The sequence below is a fragment of the Neofelis nebulosa genome, chromosome 2 (genome assembly GCF_028018385.1).
Source record: "Neofelis nebulosa isolate mNeoNeb1 chromosome 2, mNeoNeb1.pri, whole genome shotgun sequence".
NCBI lineage: Eukaryota > Metazoa > Chordata > Mammalia > Carnivora > Felidae > Neofelis > Neofelis nebulosa.
This window is the reverse complement of record NC_080783.1, coordinates 198070319-198096044: the sequence shown is the minus strand read 5'-3', so window position 1 is coordinate 198096044 and position 25726 is coordinate 198070319. Positions and strand designations below refer to the sequence as shown.

At 47.8% G+C, this 25726-nt stretch overlaps 1 protein-coding gene across 4 annotated transcripts; it reads left to right on the top strand.

Moving 5' to 3' along the window:
- The first annotated feature begins 5397 nt into the window (after positions 1-5397).
- On the top strand, positions 5398-24084 carry TMEM39B (transmembrane protein 39B). 4 transcript variants are annotated; one of them, XM_058718245.1, is made up of 9 exons: positions 5398-5561; positions 7212-7346; positions 7856-8075; positions 8672-8755; positions 9075-9229; positions 16380-16716; positions 17653-17840; positions 22090-22210; positions 23628-24084. In XM_058718245.1, exons 1-9 carry the CDS (start codon positions 5413-5415, stop codon positions 23868-23870), a joined length of 1632 nt encoding a protein of 543 aa, XP_058574228.1. In that variant the 5' UTR covers positions 5398-5412; the 3' UTR covers positions 23871-24084. The 4 variants fall into 4 exon arrangements, with proteins under 4 accessions (XP_058574228.1, XP_058574230.1, XP_058574229.1 ...); XM_058718246.1 differs by having other exon boundaries at positions 5441-5561; positions 7220-7346; XM_058718247.1 differs by lacking the exons at positions 7856-8075; positions 8672-8755; positions 9075-9229 and having other exon boundaries at positions 5440-5561.
- Positions 24085-25726: the final 1642 nt, after the last annotated feature.

Below are 25726 nucleotides of genomic sequence, written 5' to 3'. Positions count from 1 at the left end.
CCTATTCATTTTTGAAAACCTAAACAAGAAATACAGTATTGTCGGGAGCCTGGTGGCTCAGCCCGTTGAGCATCTGACTCTTAATTTCAGCTCAGGTCATGATCGCAGGGTCATGGGATCAAGTTCTGCATCAGGCTCTGTGCTGAGCATGGAGCCTGCTTGAGATTCTCTCTCTCTCTCTCTCTCTCTCCTCTCTCTCTCTCTCTCTCTCTCCCCCTCCCTCCCTCCCTCCCTCCCTCTGCCCCTCTCCTCTTCCCTACTCATGCTCTGTCTCTAAAATAATTTTTAAAAGAAATGCAGTATTTTCTAAAGTTGCATTTATTATCTTTGTAATACTATAAGACATGGGAAAGCAAATGTCTGGATGAGTACAGGTGCATGAGTAGCCCTGAGATGTGGAATGTTCGATGGAGAGACTAACATATACATGGAAGCAAGAGTGGCTCAGGGAATTAGAAGAACACGAAGACACATGGATTCTCTTGTGGAGCTTGTAATAAAAATCAGATGTAAGTATTCTTGCTGGCAGAAGAGAGAGCAAGTTCCTGGGAAACTGGGAGAGCTACAGGTGATATTTCTTCAAAGTCTTCAATCAAATTCACATTACTTTTCTTTGTACTTCATAATAGATCCGTGTTATAATAATAGTAACTAATACTTAAATAGCACTTACTGTGCACCACGCATTGTTCTAAGTACTTTACACAGACTAATCTTCATTATAATCTCAGAAGATAGGTACTAAGACTACCCTCATTTTTACACTGAAAAAACTGAGCCACAGAGAGGTCAAGTAACTTCCTAAGGTCATGTAGCTAATAAGTGGTGGAGCCAGGATTTGATTCTAAACTACAGCAGAGAAGGTGCTCGGGATAACTACACTTTAATATTGAAAACACTGCCTCACGTTTCCATGAATAAAACGGATACTCCAGAAAGCAGTATTGTGTTTTATCCTGTGGTTGCACACCCCCACTGGGTACCGCTAGAGGTCTGCATAGTCCAGGTAGAAAACTACTGATCCAGAGGACAGAATCGCCAGCCATGGCCCCAAAATAACGTGACCAAGGAAGAGAGCCCAACTCTAGAGACTCAATGACACGGGACTGGCCTAGAGCCAGTGACATTTCCTCAAGAACCGAGACTCCTGGAGGAGCCAATAGAGAACAAGTTATTAGGAAATGAAGATGCAAAGAAGGGAAGCAAGGGCTTCAGGGTCACAAAACAGCTGGGACACGTGGCCACAGATCTGGAAAACAAGAACCTAACCAACATCCTGCCATCTTACGATTCTTTCCCCCAGGGATCCTATAGGAGGCAGATGTGAAAAGACTAGGACCCTACATGTTTCTGCTAGATGCTGGGATCGAAGTGTACGTTGTTCTGGATTATTTCAGTTGCAGTTGTCAGACCCCAAACACAAACTGGCTTTTTATAATAGAAAAGTCCATAAAGGATTCAGATATGGCTGGACCCAGGGGTTCAAATGATGCTATCAAGACAGTGTCAACTGATTTTTTTTACTTTTCTGTGTTTCCTTCATTGCCTGAGTTCTCCCTCCCTAAAAGGTGGCAACGTAGCCACCAGAAGCTCCAAGTTCATATCCTATTTGCTTTGACATCCCTGGGGGGCAGGGGAAGGAAGTATTTCCCAGTTGTTCTAGCAAAAGTCCTAGGATAGCATCTCATTTGGCCTGAGTAGAGTCAGGAATCACCCCTGCTCCAAAATTGGTCACTGTAGCCTGGAGTGGCAGGATGGAATGCTTTGATTCACCAGGCAGGGTTATCTGCCCACACTGAACCTGCAGAGTAAGGCAGCCCCACCAGACCACATGGACTGAGAGAGTGGGAGGGAGGGTTGTTTCGCAAGGGAAAATCAAAGTGTTTTAAACAGAAGGAGAATGGATGTTGGGCAGGCAAAATCAACAGACAACTGATACAAGGTGGGCAGGAGACACGGGTAATGGGTTGCATGCAGAGCAGCCCATTTGAATGGCCTTCCCCTCTTACACTGGGTTACTGGGTCGTACGAGTGCCCTCAAATCAATTAAGCAAACATTTCCTGAGCATTTGCCACGTACAAGGTCCAGCGCCCTTCCACATAATAGACGGATAGCAAGACCTGCCCCTGCCACCAGCCCCAGTAAGGCAATTACTGTTACGCTTCCTCCCATAGGAGCATAACAGACAAACTCTTACTCGTCTCTCAGAAACCAGCTCTGATGTCATCTTTCAAGAAGCCTTCTCTTGACTACCTCCCCTGTCAGACTCAGTCACCTTCCCTCCACCTCTGAACTTGGTACATACTGCTATTGTTATCACACTGTGCCATAATTTATTGATTCTTCTGTCTTTCCCAAGGATGAGCGGCACTTCTGTATCCCTAGTGCCCACCGTATAATAGATGTTCAAAAACATTTTTTGACCTGAGTTAAAATGAGTTCCCAGGAATGGCTCAGCTTCAGTCTTTTATGGACCATTCCTGAAACCACTTAGCTTCCCTTCCCAACTGGCTTTCCTTTTATTTATTTATTTATTTATTTATTTATTTATTTATTTATTTTAATTTTTTTTTAACGTTTTTATTTATTTTTGAGACAGAGAGAGACAGAGCATGAATGGGGGAGGGGCAGAGAGAGAGGGAGACACAGAATCAGAAGCAGGCTCCAGGCTCTGAGCCATCAGCCCAGAGCCCGACGCGGGGCTCGAACTCACAGACTGTGAGATCGTGACCTGAGTCGAAGTCGGACGCTTAACCGACTGAACCACCCAGGCGCCCCGCGGCTTTCCTTTTAAGAACCAGTTTGCTACTACTTGAATTCAACTGAACTGATACACATTTGAATGCCTATCAGGTGGGAGGTAGTTTAGGCTTTGGCAGTTCAGAAATTAACAAGATACATTTCAAACTCAGAACTCTAAAGAGATCAGAACCAGCTCTACTATCAGAATTTCTTTGGCCGAAGCAAGAAATCTCACTGATTCCTACTCTACTTTGTGAGCTGGTCATTCTCCCTCTCTTGGCCTCTTTTCCCCCAGATGGGAAGGCCTGACTTGGTGTAAAATTTGTAATTTAATAGATATCTATGAGTTGAATTAAACCACGTTTCCATTTTGCCTAGACTAAAACCCTTGGAGCAATAGGGGGCGCCTGAGTGTCTCAGTCACCAACTTCTGCTCAGGTTATGATCTCCTGGTTCGTGTGCTGACAGCTCAGAGCTTGGAGCCTGCTTCGGATTCTCTGTCTCCCTCTCTCTCTCTCTCTGCCCCTCCCCCCCCGTCTCGAAAATAAATAAACATTAAAATAAATCCGTAAAAATGTTGGAGTAATACTTGATCTTCTCTTTCTTCCACACACCTATCCAATCTGTCCACAAATCCTGCTCACTTTACCTTCAAATCCAGAATCCAACATGTCTCACTCCCTCACTCAATCTGGTACATTCCATCAACATCTCTTGCTAATATCATTGCCCTATCTCTATCTGTTCTCCCTGCTTCCACCTTTGTGCCCCTACAGTCTATTCTCACACAGCAGCCAGAGTGATTCTTTAAAAATGTAAGTTCAGAGTTGCCTGGGTGGCTCAGTTGGTTGAGTGTCTGACTTCGGCTCGGGTCATGATCTCATGGTTCGTGGGTTCGAGCCCCATGTCGGGCTCTGTGCTGACAGCTCAGAGCCTGGAGCCTGCTTCAGATTCTGTGTCTCCCTCTCTCTCTGCCCCAACCCTGCTCGTACTCTGTCTCTCTCAAAAATAAATAAACATTAAAAAATATTTTTTTAATGTAAGTTCAGAGGAGCCTAGGTGGCTCAGTCAGTTAAGCATCCGACACTCAATTTCAGCTCAATTCATCCACGATCTCACCGTTCTTGAGATCAAGTCCTGTATGGGGCTCTGTGCTGACAGCACGGAGCCTGCTTGGGATTCGCTCTCTTCCTCTCTCTCTGCTTCTCCCCTCCACGTGCACACACGCACCCTCATGCTCTCTCTCAAAATAAACTTATAAAATGTAAGTTAAAACCCTCCATCTTCCCCATCCCATTCAGAGTAAGTAGGAGCCCTATAGTGTCCACCCCTTCTCACATCCCACTCTCATGTCTATTTCAGCCAAGCCAAACTGACCTTGCCATTTCTTAAATTAAAAAAAAAAAAAAATTAATTTATTTTTGAGACAGAGAGAGACAGTGTGAGCAGGGGAGGGGCGGAAAGGGAGACAGAATCCAAAGCAGGCTCCAGGTTCTGAGCTGTCAGCACAGAGCCCGATGCAGGGCTCAAACCCACAGACTGTGAGATCACGATCTGAACCGAAGCCAGATGCTCAACCAACTGAGCCACCCAGGTGCCCCTGACCTTGCCGCTTCTTAAACACATTAGCTGGGTTCATACCTGATTTTTTTTTTTTCCCTCTGCCCAGAATACCCGTTTTCTCTGGATATCTACATGACTCACTCATTTCCTTCAAGTGTTTGGTCAAAAGTCACCTTCACAGTGAAGCCTACTCTGACTGTCCTGTTTAAAATTGCAACCTCCCATACCCCTCTCCTGTTTACCCCCACAATTATTCCCTCCTGATATACTACAGAATTTACTAATTTTATGTCCATCTCCTCCCAGTTAACTGTAAGTATGAATATCAAATATCTACTAATTCATTCAATTAATTGAATATTGATGTCTATTACTTGCCAAGCACTGTGCTAAGCCATGGAGCTACCAGGTGATTAAGACAGTTTACAGGTCTTGTGAGGGAAGAAATCATAACACTTGGTAACAGTACCTCATTCACTGACTGTTTCCTGTGTTAAGTGCTTGCCATGCATCCTAATAATAATGATGGCTAACATTTTTAAAAACAGACCCTGTTCTGTGAGCGTTATCTCATTCAATCCTCACCAAGACCTATAAGGTGAATATTACGAACCTCATTGTAAAGAGCAAGAAAAAAGATTTCAAGGCTCAGAATTGGCAGAAGCAGGATTTGAATTAAGGTGGTGGCAGGAGAAATATTTAGGATTTAGGGTCAGCAAAACTAAGTGAAAGAGTGGGTGTGGGGGGTCGAGGGAAACGACTCCCAGGTTTTCGCTAGGGTGGACCAGAGAACAATAAGGCCAAAGACAAATGAAAGCCCAATTTGGGACGCGTTGAATGTGAGCCGCCTGGGGGCCACTCAAGGATACAGTCCATCTCGCGCAGGAGCCGAGGGACGGTTCCGGTCCCCTCCCTCCGGCCTGAAGAGACGGTGGGAGAAGGCACGCAAAGGGAAAGCAGGAGGTGACTTCCCTCCCTCTGGGGTCTCCGGAGCAGCAGCTGCGGCAAGGGCGTAGGGGACCTGGAGACAAAGAGAGCTTGCAGGCACCGCCTTTGTCCGCGCGGCCCCTTTAAGAAGCGCGTTCCCAGCTTCCAGCCCGCCTTGTATGCAAATTTGGCGGCCAGGCGGGAGCGCGCGACTGATACCCGGGGACTGGGCTGCGGCGGTTAGTCCTCTCCCGGCCGCCGTCGCCTCCGACATATTGCCCGCAGGAGCTGCGGCGGCGGAGCGGAGAGCGCCGGGGGGAGGAGATGGGTGAGCGGAGCGGGTCCGGCTCGGACGGGGAACGGGCAGACGTGGGGGTCGGGATGGCCAAGCTGCTGATTGCTCCCCCACGCGGACAAGATCCCGGCGAGGGAAGGGGGAGGGGATGCGGGGCACAGAGGGGCCCCGCCCCCTCCTGTCGCTTTGCAGGGTGGGGCCTCGGTTATAGGGGCGGGGCATTGGCGCGGTAGGCGGGGCTTCTAAAAGGGAGCGGGCCCGTGGGGGCTTGGGCTTTGGTGAAGACCCGCTCACCTGGGTTAGAAGCGGGGACGGGGCGTAGCGGTAGGCGGGGCCTTACTGCTGGGGCGGAGCTCCTGGGTTGTAGGCGTTTGTTCGGGGGCGAACTTTCTGGGTTTTCGGGCTTTGCACGAGGGGCGGCGGGGCGAGAAGACCTTCCGGACCTAGGGAGCCCATTCTGGAGCCGCGCTTCTGGGCGAAGAGAGCTTTTATTGGCTTGTGGGAGCGTATTCTGGGCTGACAACTGTGTGTAGGCGGGGCTTCTGGGCCTAGGGGCTTTACGTGGGTGTAGAGCTTCTAAAGAGAGGAGAGTGGGTGTGGGCAGAGCTTTTGGACTGAAGGTGCATATGTGGGATGTTTTAAGCCAGGTGTAATAGTGTATGAACAGAGCTTCTGGGTTGGAGCCTGACTGGGGGCAGAGCTGAACAAGTACTTTTTGGAGACACGTGTGAGAAAACCTTCTGAGCTGGGAAGCTAGGCGAGTGCAGGCTCTGTTGCCATGAGGTGGTTTGAACAGGGATGTAATTTTGATTAGGACTGGGGTGGTGCTTAGGACCTTTGTGCAGGGCTTTTGTGCAGGATGGTGCCTGGGAGTTTGGGCTACACTGACAAGCTTAGAGAAATAGGGTTTGGGTCCACAACCACAGCATTCTTCCAGAACCCACATCCTTGACCCTGTGCTCAGGTCCTGGTCCTGACCATGAAACCCCAGGATGCCTACTGAGCTGGATCTTGGGCTCTTGAGAAAAAGACCTCAAGGGTGCCCAGAATCATAAGCCTAGAGAGGCTTGTAGTATCTGAACAGGACAGCGTACGCCGGAGCTAAGAGCTCAAGCCTCAGACCCACCAATTACCCGTGACACAGTGTAAACTCAGTTTCCTAATCTGTGGGAAACCTATTTTGCTGGGTTCAGCCACTCATCAAGACAGACTTATAGAGCACTTAACTTTATGCTGGGCTCTGTGGTAGGGGGAGGGGATACACAGTGAAAACGACGGCTAAAGTTAATGACCTCACTGACTTCCTGCTCTAGTGAGAAAGACGATACATATGTTAACAAGTGAATAAGATAAATTCTAAGACTCAATTGTGAAAAAAGTAGAAATAAGAGGGTTATGGGGGCAGATGCTTAAAAAATGGCAGTCAGGGGAGGGCTCTCCAGACATACAGCAAGGATAAGAGGTAGCAACAAGTTTGATTTGCTTAAGGAGAGAAAGGACAGGATGGCCGAAGCTTGGAGGCCAGGCAGGGAATGGGAGATGAGGTTGAAGCCGTAGGCAGGGGCCAGATCAGAGGTCTCTGTGATTGAATGATAAAACGAGACACCAGGTAACTGGTAGCCAGTATCATTGCTGTTATCCTTGATATATGCCCTCCGGCTTGAGGATCTATTTTATGTTGAGTCCCACAGGAGGACGAAGAGGTCCCAACAGGACATCCTACTGTCGAAATCCACTGTGTGAGCCAGGATCGTCAGGGGGCTCTGGTGGGGGCCATACTTCCAGCGCATCAGTCACCAGTGTCCGCTCCCGCACCAGGTAAACCACCTCTGTGTCTTGCCCCTCACTGTGGGCTCACAGGGGCAGTATGAACAAAGCTCTCTCTCACTGGGCTCTAGGATGTGATACCCCAGATCCCAGACGGGGGCTTAGAGTGCAGTGAGCAGCAAAAGACCCAGAGTGGTGGTCACTTGGGCAGATGCAGAGGAACATAGTATAGTAAGCCCAGTTACAGGATTCCACTTACAATTCTGCTCCTGATTTTCTGGTGGCTTCAGCAAGTTGTCTCCGTTCATTGGGCCTCCTTTTCCTCATCTGTAAAATGGATCTAGTAATTCTTTCCTTCCTGGGGAATGTTGGAAAGCCTGAATAAGATTAGGGATAGGAAAAGTGTCTGTCGGCTCCTTTGTCCGACAGGCAGGGTTAGGACTCCGTGTTTGCCTTGTGCTGCTTTTCTGACCCAACCTCACCATCCTTTGCCCCAGAAGCCCTTCTTGGTGGGGTTTTCAGGACAGCTCCTGATGTTTTTTTCCCTCCCCACCTCCCAGGAGCAGTTCTGGGACGGGCCTCTCCAGCCCCCCTCTGGCCACCCAGACGGTCGTGCCCCTACAGCACTGCAAGATCCCCGAGCTGCCAGTCCAGGCCAGCATTCTGTTTGAGTTGCAGCTCTTCTTCTGCCAGCTCATAGCCCTCTTCGTCCATTACATCAACATCTACAAGACAGTGTGGTGGTATCCACCTTCCCACCCGCCATCCCACACCTCCCTGGTAGGTGCCCAGCTAGGACCAGCTGTGTGTGTGTGTGTGTGTGTGTGTGTGTGTGTGTGTGTGTGTGACGTTTGGCTTCAGTTTAACACAGCTTACCGAGTGCCCTGTACATTTGGCCTCATGCCGGGCATAGAACATGTAGAAGGAACAGAAAATGAATGATTCCTGAACACTCACCCGAATTGCTCAGTACTGCATTAGGCGGTTCAAAGGTAGTGGAGATAAATCGGATAGATTTTGCCTAAAGGAAGGCAGAATCTTAAGTCCTGTGGGGGAGAAGAGCCACAGGCATACCTGAGTATTTTAAGGAGTGGAAAGATCTCCATGTAGAAAGAGAGGTTCAGGGACCGGAGCATGGGTGATCAGAGCAACAGGGCTCACACACCACTCTCTTATCTCCAGGGACTGTCCCACTTCCCTCCTCTGGGTCCTGTTCTACTCCTCTAGGTAATTTCCTGGCCTGACTCAGAGACTTGTGAAGGTCGGAGAGTGGGGATAGTCCCTGTGGAAAGGACTGGGCAGGGGGAGGTGGGTTTGAAAAAAGCCCGTATATGGGCAGGGGGCCCACGTGACCCCCAGCCTCTGCCCCCTGACAGAATTTCCACCTGATCGACTTCAACTTGCTGATGGTGACCACCATCGTTCTGGGCCGCCGCTTCATTGGGTCCATCGTGAAGGAGGTGATTGGGTCCTAGAGGATGACCGGGGACTTGGGGACTCGCCTTTCCCCTGGGGGTACCAAGGAAACACGCCTAGCCCTTCAAGCCCAAGGCATTTTCCTTGGGGCTCCCTTTGAACTTGGTTGAAGAACATTACTCACATCCCGTTACTCTTGGAGTTTCCTGGGCGCCAAGGAAAAGCATTCACCTTGCCAGGTTCTGTCCGGCCTGCTGCCCCATGGTTCCCTGGGTGGGATCACAGGTCACGCTGGGTGGGATTTGGGCACAGTCCCCGTGGCCTATCCAAGGCCCCATCCTGTCCTATCTCGCCCTGACCCAGGCTTCTCAGAGGGGGAAGGTCTCCCTCTTTCGCTCCATCCTGCTGTTCCTCACCCGCTTCACCGTTCTCACGGCAACAGGCTGGAGTCTGTGCCGCTCCCTCATCCACCTCTTCAGGACCTACTCCTTCCTGAACCTCCTGTTCCTCTGCTATCCGTGAGTACCCCTCACTCCACCCCTCACTGCCTAGCACCTGGCTCCTGACATCTGCCCTGAGTGTGGCTGGGTCAGCAGGCCCCCATACCTGGAAGACTCATGGCAGGGCAGCAGCAATATCCTCTCACGTTGTCTGAGAACATCCCCCTGAGACTAAGGTGATTAGTTTTTTGCAGGAGCAGAAACTGAGACAGCAGGCCTAATTTACCCAAGGTGCCACCAAGGGGGAGGTGAGAATGGGACTCAGATCTGAGTGTATATGCCAAAGGAACAGTTCCTGATAGGGGTGCATGGGCTTTGTCTCCCTCTCTCTTTCTTCTCTCTCTGGTTCTTTCTCTTTCTCTGTCTTTTTTTGTGTGTTAATGTTTATGTAATCTCTCGGTGCCTCCCCCAGGTCTGTGTGCATGCGAGCACCTGCGTGTGTGCATGTCTCTCTGTGTGGGTGTCTATGCATGAAGTGTGTGTGCATATCTACACGTCTATGCGTGTATGTCAGTCTTTGTGTTTGTTTTGCTCATTCACTCCATCTCACCAGAGCCCAGATTATTGAGGACGGAAAGACAGTGTCTGGAAAGAGCCCAGGACTTCCCCCTTCTGACCTAGAACCGGGGAAAGCTTTGGCAAGATGTCCATGCTGGCTGTTCTTGGGGCAGGCTCCTGGCTGCCTGGGCATTTACAATCATTTCCCAACCCCTGGGCTTTCTGGTTCATGAACTTCCTCAGGCTGGGCCATTTCTGTGTCCCGGGAAGCTTCAGAGCTGGATACTCCTCCCTCTGTACCTTGCATGACCAAAAGGGCACTGTCATGGGAGGAGCCCCATCACACTTGTTTCAGTTATAACTAGTGTTTAATTATAAGAGTGACACATGTGTCATATAAAAACATTAAACTTTACAGAAGCTTTTAATGTAGAAAATGAAAGTCCTATAGAACACCAGTCCTCCAGAAAACCATTATTTGCAGCATATCCTTCCAAATTTTTCTGTCCGAGCATACACACATATACTTTTTTTTTTTTTAACAAAAAAGGAATTAAACTATGCATGATATTGTACAATTTACTGCATTTTTTTGCATCATCATATAACTTGGGTATTTTTCCATGGCGATGCATACAGGTTTGCCTCATTTTTTTAGTATATGTGCTGCCGAAGCGAGCACTGCCTCATTTTTTTAAATAGCCTATGGTATTCCATTGTGTAGATGTTTCACAGTTGTACTTGTCTTCTATTGGTGCCCTTTTGAGGTGTTCCTAGCTTTCCCTATTGGAGACCGTGAGGTAGGGAACATTCTTTTGCATACATCTTTGCCCACTTGTCCAATATTTCTGTCAACAGGTTCCCAGAAGTAGAATGACTGTACTGAAAGGTGCAGTACATTTTTGATAGATGATAACAAATGGTTAGAGCCGTCAATAGTTGCCTTAATTTTCTCACTTTCTGGTTGCTATCCAGTGAATCCATTCTCTTTGGGGACAGGTATCATTTAGTATTCATACTTTGCCTTTTTTTTTTTTTATTTTTTATTTAATGTTTAAATTTTTATTAACATAAGACATACATAGCCTAACAAATCAGTCCAGTAGTGCTAAAAAGCTTATGATGAACAACAGCCTCCAACCCCACTTTTTCGCTTTTTATTTATTTATTTTTTAAGTGTATTCATTTTGAGAGAATGAGCACGAGCAGAAGAGGGGCAGAGAAAGAGGGAGAGAGAGAATCCCAAGCAGGCTGTGCACTGTCAGCACGGAGCCCGATGCGGGGCTTGAACTCCTGTACCATGAGATCATGAGTTGAGCTGAAATCAAGAGTCAGACACGTTTAACTGACTGAGCCCCCCAGGCGCCCTACTTACTAGCTTTTTAGTCCCACTTCTCCAAAGCGATCTCTCTCACTGTTTCTGACTTTCAGTGTTTTTTGAGTTACCTCCATAATTCTAGTATCTTTATTCCTTTCAAAAAGGAGTTACCTCCATAATTCTAGTATCTTTATTCCTTTCAAAAATTTATCATTGATTTTATAGCTGGATAATAGGTTTACATAGTTAAAATTCAAAATGTATAAATATGTGTAAAAATGTATAAAGAACATAGAATGAAGAAGTCTCTCTTTGGCTCCTGTCTCTTAGCTACCCAGTTTCCCTTCCAAGAGGTAACCACCACCATTTCTGGTTTCTTGTATATCCTGGAAATAAATGTTTTATGCATATACAAGCACACACAAATACATACATTGATTCCCTTCAATGACAGGTGAAGATTTACTTAATTCACCCTTCCATCCATACTATTCCCAGTATTTGATAACTTATTATTTTTATTTTTCTATTGATTATCTTTTCCAATAATATCACCATGCCTGTATTTTTTATCTCATCAACAATAGTATCTTAATCCCTTTAATGTAGACAATAATGTTAGGAACTCTACCCTTCCACTTTTCCTCCCCTCTTCCTCCTCTCACTTCCTGGCAGCTATACTCCTATGTTGTTAAGCTTGACATTCACATTCTCCTATATAACCACATTTAAGTCTTCCATTCTTTGTTTAAGGTTAATTCTAAAAGCTAAAAAGCAATAAGTAGCCTTGATGTTATTATGAATATGAAAATACCGTTCACTTCAGGACCAAGTAGTGTGCATAGATAACGTTCCTTCTCTGTGGTTACTGAGTTATAATCTTGGACCTCTTAAAAAAGAAAGTTCTTCATGTCAAAGTCAAATGGTTTCTCTTTTCTTACATTCCATCAGTTGCTTAAATCATGCCACATTTTAGTTTGCTTCGTATTTAGATTGTAACTGTCTAATACAGGCTCTTTTTTTTTCCTTGGAGTTCTAATTGCCTTTCTTTTTTCTTGTTGACAAAAGAGTGATGGGCCTTCAACATATCCTCAAGTTTATCCAGCCTCTCAATCATGCTACCTGTTGCCTGGAGTCCATTTTTCCCCCTAAAGACATCCTTCCTGGAGCCTTCCATCCTCCTGCTCCAGTCTGGAGTGGTTGCTCTTTAGGCCTGCTGTACAGCTCTCAGCCTGGGACTTCCCTTCGCTGCCCTCCTGGGTTGGATCCACTGTTTCCTGGATCCCGTGTCTTCTTTCTTGGTTTTCTCCCTTATTTTGCTGGAGTGCGTTATCAGGTAATTTCCTTAACAATGGGTGTGGGAGGTATATACATTTAGAGGCCTTGCATGTCTAAAAATGTCTTTATTCTGCCTTCATACTTGATTGATGGTTCAGCTAAATGTAGATTTCTAAGTTCAAATTCATATTCTCCCAGAAGTCTGAAGATCTTATTCCATTGTGTCTAGCATCCAGTGAGAAGTCTGATGCCAGTTTGATTCCAGTTACTTTGTAGATGACTTGTTTTTTCCTTTCTAAAAGCTTTTAGAGGTAGCCTGTTTGTCTTTTGATTAGTTGAAATTTTATAAGGAGGTGTCTGGTGTGGGACTTCGTCAGTCATCGTATCTGTACTCTAGGACTTTTTAACCTGGAGATTTGGCTATTTCTTCAGATCAGGGAAGTTTTCTCCTATTATTTCTTTGATAATATCTTCCCTTCCATTTTTTCTATTCTTCTGTTCTTAAGGTGGTAGACCTCATAGAGTGATCATCTGTTTCTGTTATATTTTCCCTCATATTTTTCATCGCTCTCCCTTTCTCCACCCCCCCATCCCCGTCTTTCTTCCCCTCTGTCTCTCTCCCCCCTCTTTCTCCTCTCTCTCTTTTTTTACTTAGCCTTTAGGGAGATTTTCTCAACTTTATCTTCCAGCTTTTTTATTGAGTTTTTCAGCAGTCAAATTTTTTATCTCTCAGACCTCTTTCTTGTTTTCTGATTGTCCTTTTCTCATAGCATTCTGTTCTTGTTTTAAAAATCTCTCATGTTCCCTCAATTTTGTCTTTCCACTGGGGTCAATCTTTCATTTCCTGCTGCTAGGCTTCTAAGCATCGTTAGTTTCTTCAGTTGTCTCTTTACACTTACAAATGAAGGGCTGAGTAGGTTGGAGCATACTTCCTCTCCCTCTGCCATTGTATATATGAGTGGGAGCTTTGGCCAGGGATTCTAACTATAAGAGCAGGACACAACAGACTGGCAGACTTTGCTTTAGGATAAGTGAGTTGTGCGCCCCCATAGGCCAGAAACCAGGGTGAGGGGGTTACCCTAGGATGCCCCCATTAGAGATATCAGTTCTCCCCAGGGTAGTTTATTCACATTCTTTTTTAAAATTTTTTTTTTTCAACATTTTTTATTTATTTTTGGGACAGAGAGAGACAGAGCATGAACGGGGGAGGGGCAGAGAGAGAGGGAGACACAGAATCGGAAACAGGCTCCAGGCTCCGAGCCATCAGCCCAGAGCCTGACGCGGGGCTCGAACTCACGGACCGCGAGATCGTGACCTGGCTGAAGTCAGACGCTTAACCGACTGCGCCACCCAGGCGCCCCCTATTCACATTCTTTACAGAAGAATCTTTCAGGGTAGATTGTGTGAGGTGAATAAGGGAATAAATGGACTGACTCTTATAAATAAATACAGATCTTTGTTTAATCCCATTTGTTCAGTCCTGCTGCTCACTTCTACCCTTTATCAGATGTGTCTGCTTCAAGCCAGAGTCTCTCTTGGGTCACTGGGCAGATAAGCTCCTACCCCCAGTACAGCCCTCGCAGCATATTCTAGACCTACGCCATCCAGTTGAGCAGCTTCTAGCTACCTGTTATTATTGAACATTTGAGAGAAGTTCGTTTGAATTGAAATGTGTTGTTGTAAGTGTGAAGTACACATCAGATTCTGAAGGCTTAGTACAAAAAAAGAAAGTAAGTAAAGATCTCATTGGTAAATAATGATGCCATGTTGAAATGATAATGTGTGGCATATATTGGGTTAAGTAGAGCATTCACATTAATTTCATTTTTTTTCAAAGTGGCTACCAGAAAATTTCAAATTACATACGTAATTCTCATTATATCTCTGTTGGACAGCGTCGCTCTATTGATGGCTTCCTTCCTCCTCTGCCAACATGTTTCCCGCTGCTTTCTAAATTTGTCAAAATCGCTTGTGAACCAATAACCCCACTCCCATTCTTTTTGCTGATATGAATTTATTACCTACTCTTATACGGTCACGTCTTGAGTGGAGAAGGTGAGAGGGAATCTGCCATCTTGCAGTGAAGCTGCTTCTAACCTGTGACCCGCGGAGCAGTCACTTGCTGTTGCCAAATAACGTAATTGTATCTGCAGTCCTCCTTAGAGGCAAAACCAGGGAGATTCTTGAGTACTTGCCCTTAAATTTGAGTCGGAATCCCTCGTATCACCCTGATCCCACTGGTGCTCCACTCCTTCGTTCCCACAGGGTATCCTGAAGAATATTTTGGGAGTCCCATTACAGTCTTCTTTTCTGTCCCACAGAATCCCTGGTCTCTCTTTTCTAAGCAAAATTTTACGGATCTTCTGCTTTGGGTCAAACACCATGCTGGGTGTTGTTACAAGGTTTGAAAGAGGGTATTTATGAAAACACTAGGTGTAATACCTGAGTGTAGAGGATCAGTACAAGCTATGTAATTTAAAGCAAATTAAGGAAACTGAGGCTCATAGAGATGAAATGACTTGCCCTAAATCAGAATGCTAGTCAATAGCAGAGCTGGGATTTTAATCCTGGCCTGTTTGACCCTAACGGTTATGCTGCTGACCACAGTTCTCAAAGTAATCTTACTTAACCTTATACCAGGGAGAATGGTAGCATCCCCATTTTATAGACCAGAAAGCAAAACCCCAAAAAGGCCAACTGCTTACCCAAGGATACTCATGTATTCCTTCTTGGAACATCAGGGAAAAGGAAGAAAAACGCTACTCTGGGGAAGAAAATGTAGCATTCTCATTGGCCCTAACTCGTAGGGGCAGCCCAGGGACCTTTCTGGGACTGTGTCTGAGGACCTGGGGAAATTGACAAGCCCCAAGCTGAAAAAAGGAACGCCTCAAAATAGCACCTACTGCACTGTTCCATGGACACGTGCTAGGCTAACTTAGCTACTTTTCTCCCCCTACATATTTATTTATACTTAAAGTAATCTCTATGCCCAATGTGGTACTTGAACTCACAACCCCAAGTTCAGGAGCTGCATGCTTTACCAACTGAGCCAGCCAGGCACCCTGGCACTCAGCTACTTTCTATAATTATCTACTCTCCTGGCCTTTAGGTCTATCTAGTTCTCTCCTCAAAAGATACCAGCCATACACTCAAAATACCCCACACTGAGTAGCACCAACCCTAAGGGTACTACTCAGGGAAAGGGATTTGTACTGTTCAAGGGCCCATTTCAGTGCTTGGCACATAATAGGCACACGGTAAATACTGTCCCTGAACTGCTTTCCTCCACAAGCTGAAGAGCTGCCTTTAATGTATGCAGCCATAACAACTTAGAGCTCTTGTGGTACCGCGTCCGTTTTTTGTTTTGTTTTGTTTTGTTTTGTTTTGTTTTGTTTTGTTTTGTTTTGTTTTGTTTTAAGTAAGCTCTGTGCTGAGTGCGGGGCTCGAACTCACATCCCTGAGATCAAGCGCTGCATGCTCCACCGACTGAGCCAGCCAGGCACCCCTTGTACCTTTTTTTTTAACTAATGAATTACTCTTAGTATTTGTTGATTATGCGTCTCGGTCTTTGGTACCAGACAGTTCTGGGTTTGAATCCCAGCTCTATTGCTTCCTTATCATTGGGTAAATTTTGGGAATCCGCTTCACTTCTCTGAGCCACAGCTTTCTCAAAAGGGTACAAAATAACCGTACCTAATGCATTGTGTTCTTAGGAGACACACAAGAAGAGAACGTGTGTGAGGCACTTAGTACAGTGTCTAGAGCATGGAGTGTGCCTAAGGAATGTGGGCTGTTAGGATCACTGTTGGTCAGCAATAGACTGTGAGGCAGGGCCTTGTCTCCTACTTCCTACTTTGTTCCCGACGCTCGGCACAATGCTTGGCCTGCACTCGATGCTAATACGTGTGTTGAATGTCTTACCGGAGGATGGCTGTATAGAAGGATGGGTAAATTCTCTCCTCTGAGCAGCCGGGAGAGCTAAGGCCCAGGGAGCAAAGAAGATTCCCTCCGTGGGTAAAGATTGGGATTGTGGCCCATGGGCAGGCCTACCCTCACCACTGTCTTCCCCAGCAGGTTTGGGATGTACATTCCGTTCCTGCAGCTGAACTGTGACCTGCGCAAGACAAACCTCTTCAGCCACATGGCCTCTGTGGGTCCCCGGGAGGCGGTCAGTGGCCTGGCACGGAGCCGGGACTACCTGCTGACGCTGCGGGAGACGTGGAAGCAGCACACGCGACAGCTGTACGGCCCAGATGCCATGCCCACCCACGCCTGCTGCCTGTCCCCCAGCCTCATCCGCAGCGAGGTAGAATTCCTCAAGATGGACTTCAACTGGCGCATGAAGGAAGTGCTGGTCAGCTCCATGCTGAGTGCCTATTACGTGGCCTTTGTGCCTGTCTGGTTTGTGAAGGTACGTAGCTCAGCCCGTGGAGTGGGGGTGGGGGGGAGCTGCCCCGCAGGAGCCCTGCCCCTTGCGTAAATAACTGGACCGTTTTTGACAAGATTCCCATCTGTTCTCTTGAGGGCTAGAGTGACCGCTACCTCGATTTTAGAGTAGAGAGCACAAGGCTCCCTGAAAGGGAGTGGCCTGCGCAAGGTCACCCAGCCAATGATTGGGACATGATATTGCTGTTCATAATACTTGATTGATAACAAAAAGCAGTGATGTTGTATTTCACTGTGGCTGTTTTGGCACAGGCATGTCACAATGTCCAGCTTCATCAGTAAGTAGGAAAGCCAGGATTCATCCAGACCTGAATGACTCCAAAAGCCTGTGCCTTCTCTCTTGCTCGTCTGGCCTTCTGGGAAGGTACCTCCCCAGCTGACAGTAGGCTGGAAACATTTCTCCAGGGGTAGACTGCGCTGAATGATTTGAGGCTGAGAGGACATAATATTTCTTGAACACCTACAATGTGCTAGAGCTTTCAGGAGTGTGATAATCCCCCTAACGCCTCTCATAGGTGGTTGGTAGCTATTCTTATCCGCATTTAACAGATGAGGCAGCTAGAGCACAGAGAAGTGAAATGGTTTGCCCAGCATCACATAGTTAATAAAGCAGCAGAGTCAAGATTTGAACTGATGTCTGTTGGACCCCAGAGTCTATGCTCTGGCTCAGAGTCGTAGGCAGCGGGAGCAGTTTTTATGTAAGAGGAGCTTGTGGAGAACTGAGTAGTGGGCACAGGGTCTAAGCCCATGATTAAGCCTTCTTCGTTAGGTATTTGATCCTTGGTCTCAGGCCCCCACTGAGGGCTGTCCTGGTTTCCGAGGCAGACAGAATCAGGGAAGGGGGAGGGAGGGAGGCCATTATGGACATCCCAGGCCTTAACCCACCACCCCCTGCCCCCAGAACACGCATTATTATGACAAGCGCTGGTCCTGCGAGCTCTTCCTCCTGGTGTCCATCAGCACCTCAGTCATCCTCATGCAGCACCTGCTGCCTGCCAGCTACTGTGACCTACTGCACAAGGCCGCTGCCCACCTGGGCTGCTGGCAGAAGGTGGACCCAGCGCTGTGCTCCAACGTGCTGCAGCACCCGTGAGTCGCCCTGCCCTTCTCTGCCCAACCCCGGCCCTCCTGGTCAGTGTCTGGAGTTAGTCCCCTCCTCCATCACCAACTCATTCATTCAGTCAGCAGGTGGTTGTTGAGCACATCTGGTGTGCTGGGCCTTGTGGCCAGAGGAGGGTATGGCAGGACCCAAGGCAGACATGTCCTCTGTCCTTAGGTAACTTGCAGTGTGCTGGAGATGTGAGGCCAGGCAGTAAATTCACAGACTCGTTGACTTTCTCATTCGCTGACTGTTCTTTATTCAGCTCGTTGACCAATATGCTCTTGCATTCATTCATTGCTTCTCTCCTTCTGTCCCTTGCTCACTCATCCATTCAGTCATTAGGTCACCTCCTTTCCAGCAGGCATTTACCTCTACCAAAGCCATAAACAGCCTGGTGCTATGTATTGGACAGAGGAGCTTAGACTTTGACCTACAGGCAGAGGGAGGCTGGGGGGGTTTTGAACAGTGAAGGAACCCATTCTATCTGTCTGGTCAGAGGATATGTGCTGTGTTAGCCCTGACCGTGGTTATGGTGAGCCCTGGCCAGGGAAGCAGAGCCACGGGGAGGAAATGACTGAGACAAGGTCCTTGAGGAATTCACAGTCTGGTGGGGGTGATAGCCGTACACAAATCGTTAGGGTGATGGGCCGAAAGAAGCCCAGCTGCAGGACGGCCCTGCAGAGGCAGAAGTCACCTGCTCAGGAGCCCTGAGGTACTGGGCCGGCCTCCCCTCAGCCTGGCTCGTCCTTCATGGTGCCTTTACCGCAGTACTTTTCGCCCAGGTTACCCTAATTTTCCTGCCTGCTTTCCCCCAGTAGACCGGAAGCTCCTTGAGGCTGGGCCCACCTGAATCCTATCTGAGCCGTGGGCCGAGCACAAGGTGTGGCAGAGAAGAGGCCCCCAGACAGATTTGTAGGGGTAGGCCCACCAAGAAGCAGAGATGCAAAGGAAGGCCACAGAAGCCAAGCTTCCTGATGTTGGCTGTCAACGCTAGTTAGGGACCCTCCCAGGCTCTGTCCAGGTGGTCCAGGAAAGGGGATAAAGATTGCCAAATGGGCTCAAAGGGGGCTCGGCTTAGCCATAGCCTCTGAGGGGAGCGAGGAGTAGAAAGATAGAATATAGCTAAGGGGCACCTGGGGGGCTCAGTCAGTTGAGTGTCTGACTCTTGATTTTGGCTCAGGTCATGATCTCAGTGGGGTCATGGGATGGAACCCAGCATTGGACTCCACGCAGACCGTGGAGTGTGCTTAAGATGCTCTTTCTCTCTGCCCCTCTCCCCTGCTTATGTGTGTGCGCTCTCTCTCTCTCTCTCCCCCCCCACTAATAAAAAAATAAAAAAATAAAATGAGAAAAATAAGAATATAGCTGAACATGAGGGAGGTACCTGTCTGTAGCTCACCGTGGTCCACAGAGAAGACCCAGGCTCCTGCACATGGCTTCCCAGCCGCTACACTGGGTCCTGCCAGCCTTTTCTGCCTCATCTCTTACCATGCCTCCACTCATACTCTGCCTTAGCCAGACCAAACTGCTTCAGATCCTCAAATTCTATATGCATGTGTGTATCCAGGGTTTTGCATATGATGCTTGTTTTGCCTGGAACACCCTTTCCAATTCTTTTCCTGATTAATTCTTATGCATTCCTTAGCACTTTGCTTCCTCCAGGAACACTTTCCTCACCACCCAGGATGGGTTTGGCGCCCCTCCCCTGTGTTCCCACAACCCCATAATATCATGATCATTGCACCTAACACTCTGCTGTGTTTCCTTAGTTACTTGGCTGTTATTCCAGGAGTAAAGCTCCTGGTCGTCAGGGTCCTTGGCCTGTCAAGTACTCAGCCATCTCACTCCCAGAGTGCCTGGCTTATAATAGGGCCACAGTAAATTTTTGTGGTTCGTGTCTAGTCTTTTTATAAGGTAAAATTTACATATAGTGAAATGCATAGATCTTAAAGTGTATAATTCTTTGAGTTTTGATGGTCATATATACCCACATAGCCCACATCGAATCAAGATGTAGAACATTTACAGCCTCTGAAAATTTCCTCCTAGCTTTTGCCAATGACCGCCCCCTCACCACCACCACCCAGACAACTATTTTTCTACATTCTTTCAAAATTAACCATAGGGGGGGTGCCTGAGTAGCTCAGTTGGTTGAGCATCTGACTCGTGATTTCTGCTCCAGTCATGATCCCAGGGTCGTGGGATCAAATCCCGCATCGGGCTCCGTGCTGAGCATGGAGCCTGCTTAAGATTCTCTCTCTTGGGGCATCTGAATAGCTCAGTTGGTTGAGCATCTGACTTCGGCTCAGGTCATGATCTCACGGCTCATGGGTTCGAATCCCCCATTGGGCACACTGCTGTCAGCACAGAGCCTGCTTTGGATCTTCTGCCCTCCTCTTTGTCCTTCTCCGCTTGCCCTCTCTCTTTCAAAAGTAAATAAATCTCAAAAAAAAGATTCTCTCTCTCTCTCGGGGTGCCTGGATGGCTCAGTTGGTTAAGTGTCCCAACTCATGATTTTGGCTCAGGTCATGATCTCACGATTCGTGAGATCAGGCCCCACATGCTTGGGATTCTTTCTCTGCCCCTCCCCTGCACACACTTTCTCTCTCAAAATAAAAATAAATAAACATTTTTAAAAAAGATTCTCTCTCCCTCTGTCCTCCCTCACTCATGCGTGTACACGTGCTCGTGTTCTCTCTCTCAAAAAAAAAATTTCTTTTTTTTAATAAATAAATAAACTAACCACAGGTTAGTTTTGGCTGTTCTACAAGTTCATGTAAATGAAATCTTGGGTTCAGTTTCTTTTTCATTCAGCACATCCCTGTGAGTTTCATCTGTGTTATTAGGTATAATGTGATAGCTGGTTTTTCTTTGTTTTCTTTTTTTTAAGTTTTATTTTTTTATTTTTTTTGGGGGGGGGGGCAGAGAGAGAGAGGGAGACGCAGAATCTGAAGCAGGCTCAGACGCAGGGCTCAAACCCACAAGCCGTGAGATCATGACCTGAGCTGAAGTCAGACGTTAAATCAACTGAGCCACCCAGGTGCCCCTCTTTTTGTTTTTTTGTTTTGGTTTGGTTTTTTTTTGAGAGAGAGTACCATGCAAGCAGGGAAGGGACATAGGGAGAGGGAGAGAGAACATCTCAAGCAGGCTCCATACCTAGCATGGAGCCTGATGCGGGGCTGGCTCTCACAACCCTGAGATCCTGACCTGAACTGAAATCAAGAGTCGGACGCTTAACTAACTGAGCCATCCAGGTGCCCTGATGACTGGTTTTTAAGTGAATGAATCAACAGGGTAGGAATGAGTTTTTTGTAGACAGCAATTCTCTGTCCTCTGGCCCAGGACCCCAGGAGTCCCTGTGATATCTGGCAGAACACTGGAAGAATTGGAAGATCCCACCATCTCAATCACATGCTTATTGAAGTCCCTCTGTGCCAGGCCTTGTGTCATGCTCTGAGGTCGTAGAGATGAATTGGATACCATCTCTTCCGTCAAGGGTTCCCAGATTAGTGAGGGATACAGGGAAATACATAAGTGATAAAACACTGGGGAAAGTGGACCAGTAGCAGGAGATTCAGGGAGCAGTTGAAGAATGCTGAACTCTGTGGGGAGTTTGAGGAAGGGTTTCTGGAGGATCCTGAGTTTGGAAAGAGCCTGCCGGAAGGATACGGCATCAGGAAGTGCAGTTCAGTCGGAGGGAGAGACTTGCGCAGGGACATGAAACGGTAAGCTGTGCTGGAGGAATTAGAGACAGTTCTGAATGGCTTGTGCCTGAGCTGTGCGGTGGGAGTCACGGAAGGGCCTCAGCGGCAACACCACATCCCTGGGGACTTGACTCCGAGAGCACTGAAAACACTTAAGGGGGTTCGAGCAGAGAATAGGCTCAGCTTGGTGTTTTACAAAGACCACTCAGGCAGCTGTGTAGTAGACCAGCTGGAGGCTAGAGGTTAAGAGCAGGTGAGGAAAATGCACCCAAAGAGGGAAAAGGGTTTTCTGGACGGTCTCTCAGACATGAATGACAACCCTAGGCCCTCTGCCTCCCAGTGCAGTCAATTTCTCATGATTGTTACCCCATTTTACAGAGGAGGCAGCTGAGACCCAGAAAAGGAAAGTCACTGTGTCTAAATGATAGAAATGGGAGTCGGGGGCCCTGGTGATCACGCCAGGCCCAGGCTTCTGGTACCCCCTTTTGAGGGTGAGCTGGGCATAAGGGGCACTGTTGGGCTGTGCCTCCAGGTGGACGGAAGAATGCATGTGGCCGCAGGGCGTGCTGGTGAAACACAGCAAGAACGTCTACAAGGCAGTGGGCCACTACAACGTGGCTATCCCCTCTGACGTCTCCCACTTCCGCTTCCACGTGAGTGTCCTCCCCTGGGAAGGAGGGGTGGGGCCTGATCTGGAGAGCAGGAGGATCCCTGACGGGAAGGTGATGTCCTAGCAAGAGACAGCTATTTTCCGCATTTCCCAAATCCAGCGGAAACTACACACTGTGCAGCACAAGGACAGCCATACCAGTGGTGACTTCATAACTGCAGCTCACTTGGTGGCTGATCCTCGAAAACACCGGGTGGAGGCGGGGAGGATGATACAATAAAAGAAGAGGTTCTCAGTGGCGAAAATAAGAACTATCCCCATTCCATATGGTGCTCCAGTCACAGTGGTAAGCAGTTGCCATGTAGCCTCCGTGCAGTCCTCGCCTGTGTGTGAGAGAAACACCACGGCTCTCCCCATTTTCCGAGACTGAAATTGGCTCAGAGGGTCTAACTCGTTCAAGGGTGCCTTGCTCGGAAACTTGGGATCTGATGGTCATGACTCCTGGACTCAGCATTATGGAAAAGGTTGCTCAAAATCATTGAGGCTAGTGGTCTCCATTTTATTTACTTATTTTACTCTCAAAAGCCTTTTTTCCAACACAGTCATAGACTGAAGTCTGGTATATAGGACCTCCTGGCACTACTCTATTTGAAAGAGTTGGAACTCCCTTCAGTTCCCACTCACCACTGCTATAGCCCCTAAAAGACCTCCTCAGAACCCAGAGTTCCAAGGAACACAGTTTGAGGAATCATTGATCTGGGTCATCTCTTCACGGTAGAGAAACCCGAGGCCCCGACAGGAAAGGGACTTGCCCAAGGTCCTGTAGCCTGTCAGGTTCAGAACTGAGCCTGGCATGCTGGTTTCTTGGACTCCCATTTCCTGCCACTTCTCTTCCCATCCTTTAAGTAGCTCTTGAGGTCAGGTACCTTGGTCCCTGCAGAATTGAAATTCCCTAAGACGTTGATTGCACTTTGGAATGGATGAGAACATTTTTCTCGAGTCCCCACACTCTGTCTTCCTTTGTAAATACCAGGTCAGAGTGAGGTGTCGCCACATGCCCTAGAAGCTTCTGGCCTAGATCGGGATGCTACCCATGAAGAAGTGGGTTTCTCAGACTGTAGAGTCTATGATGACTTTCCATGCCTGTGTCGTAAGATTCTAATTTGTTCAGGCCTGACTATACCCAGGAGGATCACATATAAAAAGGTGTCGATTATAGACCAGAAAAAGTTTGAGGGAGTAAGCGAAATCTCTCAAGAAAAGCTTCCCAGAAAAGAAACACCACAGGCAGAGGCGGAGAGGTGGCAAAGTCCGTGTCCAACCTCACAGTCTTCCTCCCCACCCAAGTCTGCATGGGTCCCCCAGAGCTTGTCCCCTTCCCTGGCCCACCCCAAACCCCCATCCGGGAGGCAGGCTCCTCGAACATACTTTCCAGTCCCTGCCTACCCTTTCCTGGGCAGTTCTTTTTCAGCAAACCCCTGAGGATCCTCAACATCCTTCTGCTGCTGGAGGGTGCTGTCATTGTCTACCAGCTGTACTCCTTAATGTCCTCTGAAAAGTGGCACCAGACGATCTCCCTGGCGCTCATCCTCTTCAGCAACTACTATGCCTTCTTCAAGCTGCTGCGGGACCGCTTGGTATTGGGCAAGGCCTACTCCTACTCGGCCAGCCCCCAGAGGGACCTGGACCACCGGTTCTCCTAAGCCCCAGGGTGACCCCAGGGACAGCATCCAGGCTTCAGCCAGGAGCTCTCTGGGAAGGGGCTGTTGGGGAGGGTTGGGTGAGGGAGCAAAAAAACACAAAAACAGACAAAAAAATTGACCAGAGCTTTGTATTTTTGTTACATACTGTTTCTTTCTTTGATAATTGATGTGATTATGAGGGGGGAAAAAAGTCCTATTTTTATACTCCCATTAAGCCTGTGTGTCCTGTGTTTCTTTCCCTTCTTGCCTGTCAGGCAGAGAGCAGAGGTTAGGATTCTGGGCCAGGAAGCCCTGTGTGTGGCTTCTGGGGTCCTCATGGGTCCTGCCTGCTCCAGTGGAGAGGAAATGAGACACCAGAAGTCATGGTGTTTACCGCTGGCTGAATGCTGTGTATCAGACATTACTCTCATGTGTATTATAAGCCTTGTTTCAATCCAACTTTTATGTCAACCCTAGGAGGTAGGTACTGTCACTCTAATTCTATAGGTGAATAACAAGCTCAGAGAGCTATAGTGACTTGCCGAAGGTAACACAGCAGCCAAAAAACCCTCCCAAAAGACAACACCACTATCCTCTCAAAATGTGATGTCCTGATTCTCTCAGCATGCAGTCACTGAGACCCTGCTCTGTGTCAGGTGCTATGGTAGACAGGACGCCAAGACAGAAACAGACAGGTCACACTACACTGGCATGGGTGTTAACAATTACAAGACAGCAGCGCAGGAGAGAGCATGTTTAATGCTCTAAATTTCTCGAAGGAGGGGACAGTCTGAGTTGTCAGGCACTTTCTAGGTGGGCAAACTGGGGGAAAGGCACTTCAAGCAGAGTAAAGGAGACATGTAATACAGAGATTTGGAACATTCTGGTGTATTTGGGGCAGGTAAGCAGAATGGTTCCTAGAGCAGGAAGGATAGGGAACAAGGGGTGGGGGTGGGGTAGAGCTGGAAAATTTTGCAGGAGATGGATCAGGGTGGACCAATGGTTCTAGGCCAGGGAGGGTGTGTAAGCAAGGTCCAGCGCTAGAGTGGAAACAAAGCTGCTTGGAGGACGACCTGGCTCTTACTGGACAGGCTAGAGGGCTCACACTGGGAAAAAAGGACAGTCATAGCCACTCGTCTGCTCCGTTTCCTGAACCCTTTTTTGGCCACAGGATATGCAGATGAGTCTGTGGCGGTGTATGGGAGACAAATATTGCAACAAAAACTTTTTGGTGTCGAGGAAGGCCTCATACTAGGTAAGCATGAGACAGATAAAAAGAAAGATGTACCTTAGACAACCAGGAGACAGAAACATACCTTGTAAGCAAATCAGAGTGCTAAGTGCTGAGGAAAATGTGTGTCCAGGGCACTGGGGAGCAGAGGATAGGTACCCAGGCTCTGGAAAAATCGGGTTTTTTTAGGGAGGGGAGAGTTGAACTGGATCTTGAAAGTGAATTTGTTCACCCTATGGTCAAGGGGGAAGGGAGGGCATTGCATTCCAAGCAGGGGAAACAGCATATGCAAAGGCACAAAAGATGCATACTTGGGGAAAGGGGTTCCTCAAATATGAATGGAACCTGGGTGGCTTAGTGGAGAATAGCCCAAGAAGTGAATAAGGACCAGCCTGTGTGTCAGATTGAAATGTTTGAGCATTACCTAAGGGCAGACAAGTAACTAAGCTGAGGAACAATCTGACAAATTCTCTGCTTTTTTAAATCTGATTGTTTAATGTTTATTTTGTAAGTACCCATGTCGCATATGCACACACATGTGGGGTAAGGGCAGAGAGAGGGGAAGAGAGAATCCCAAGCAGGCTCTGCGCTGCCAGCCTGGAGCCTGACACAGGGCTCAATCCCACGAACGGCGAGATCATTACCT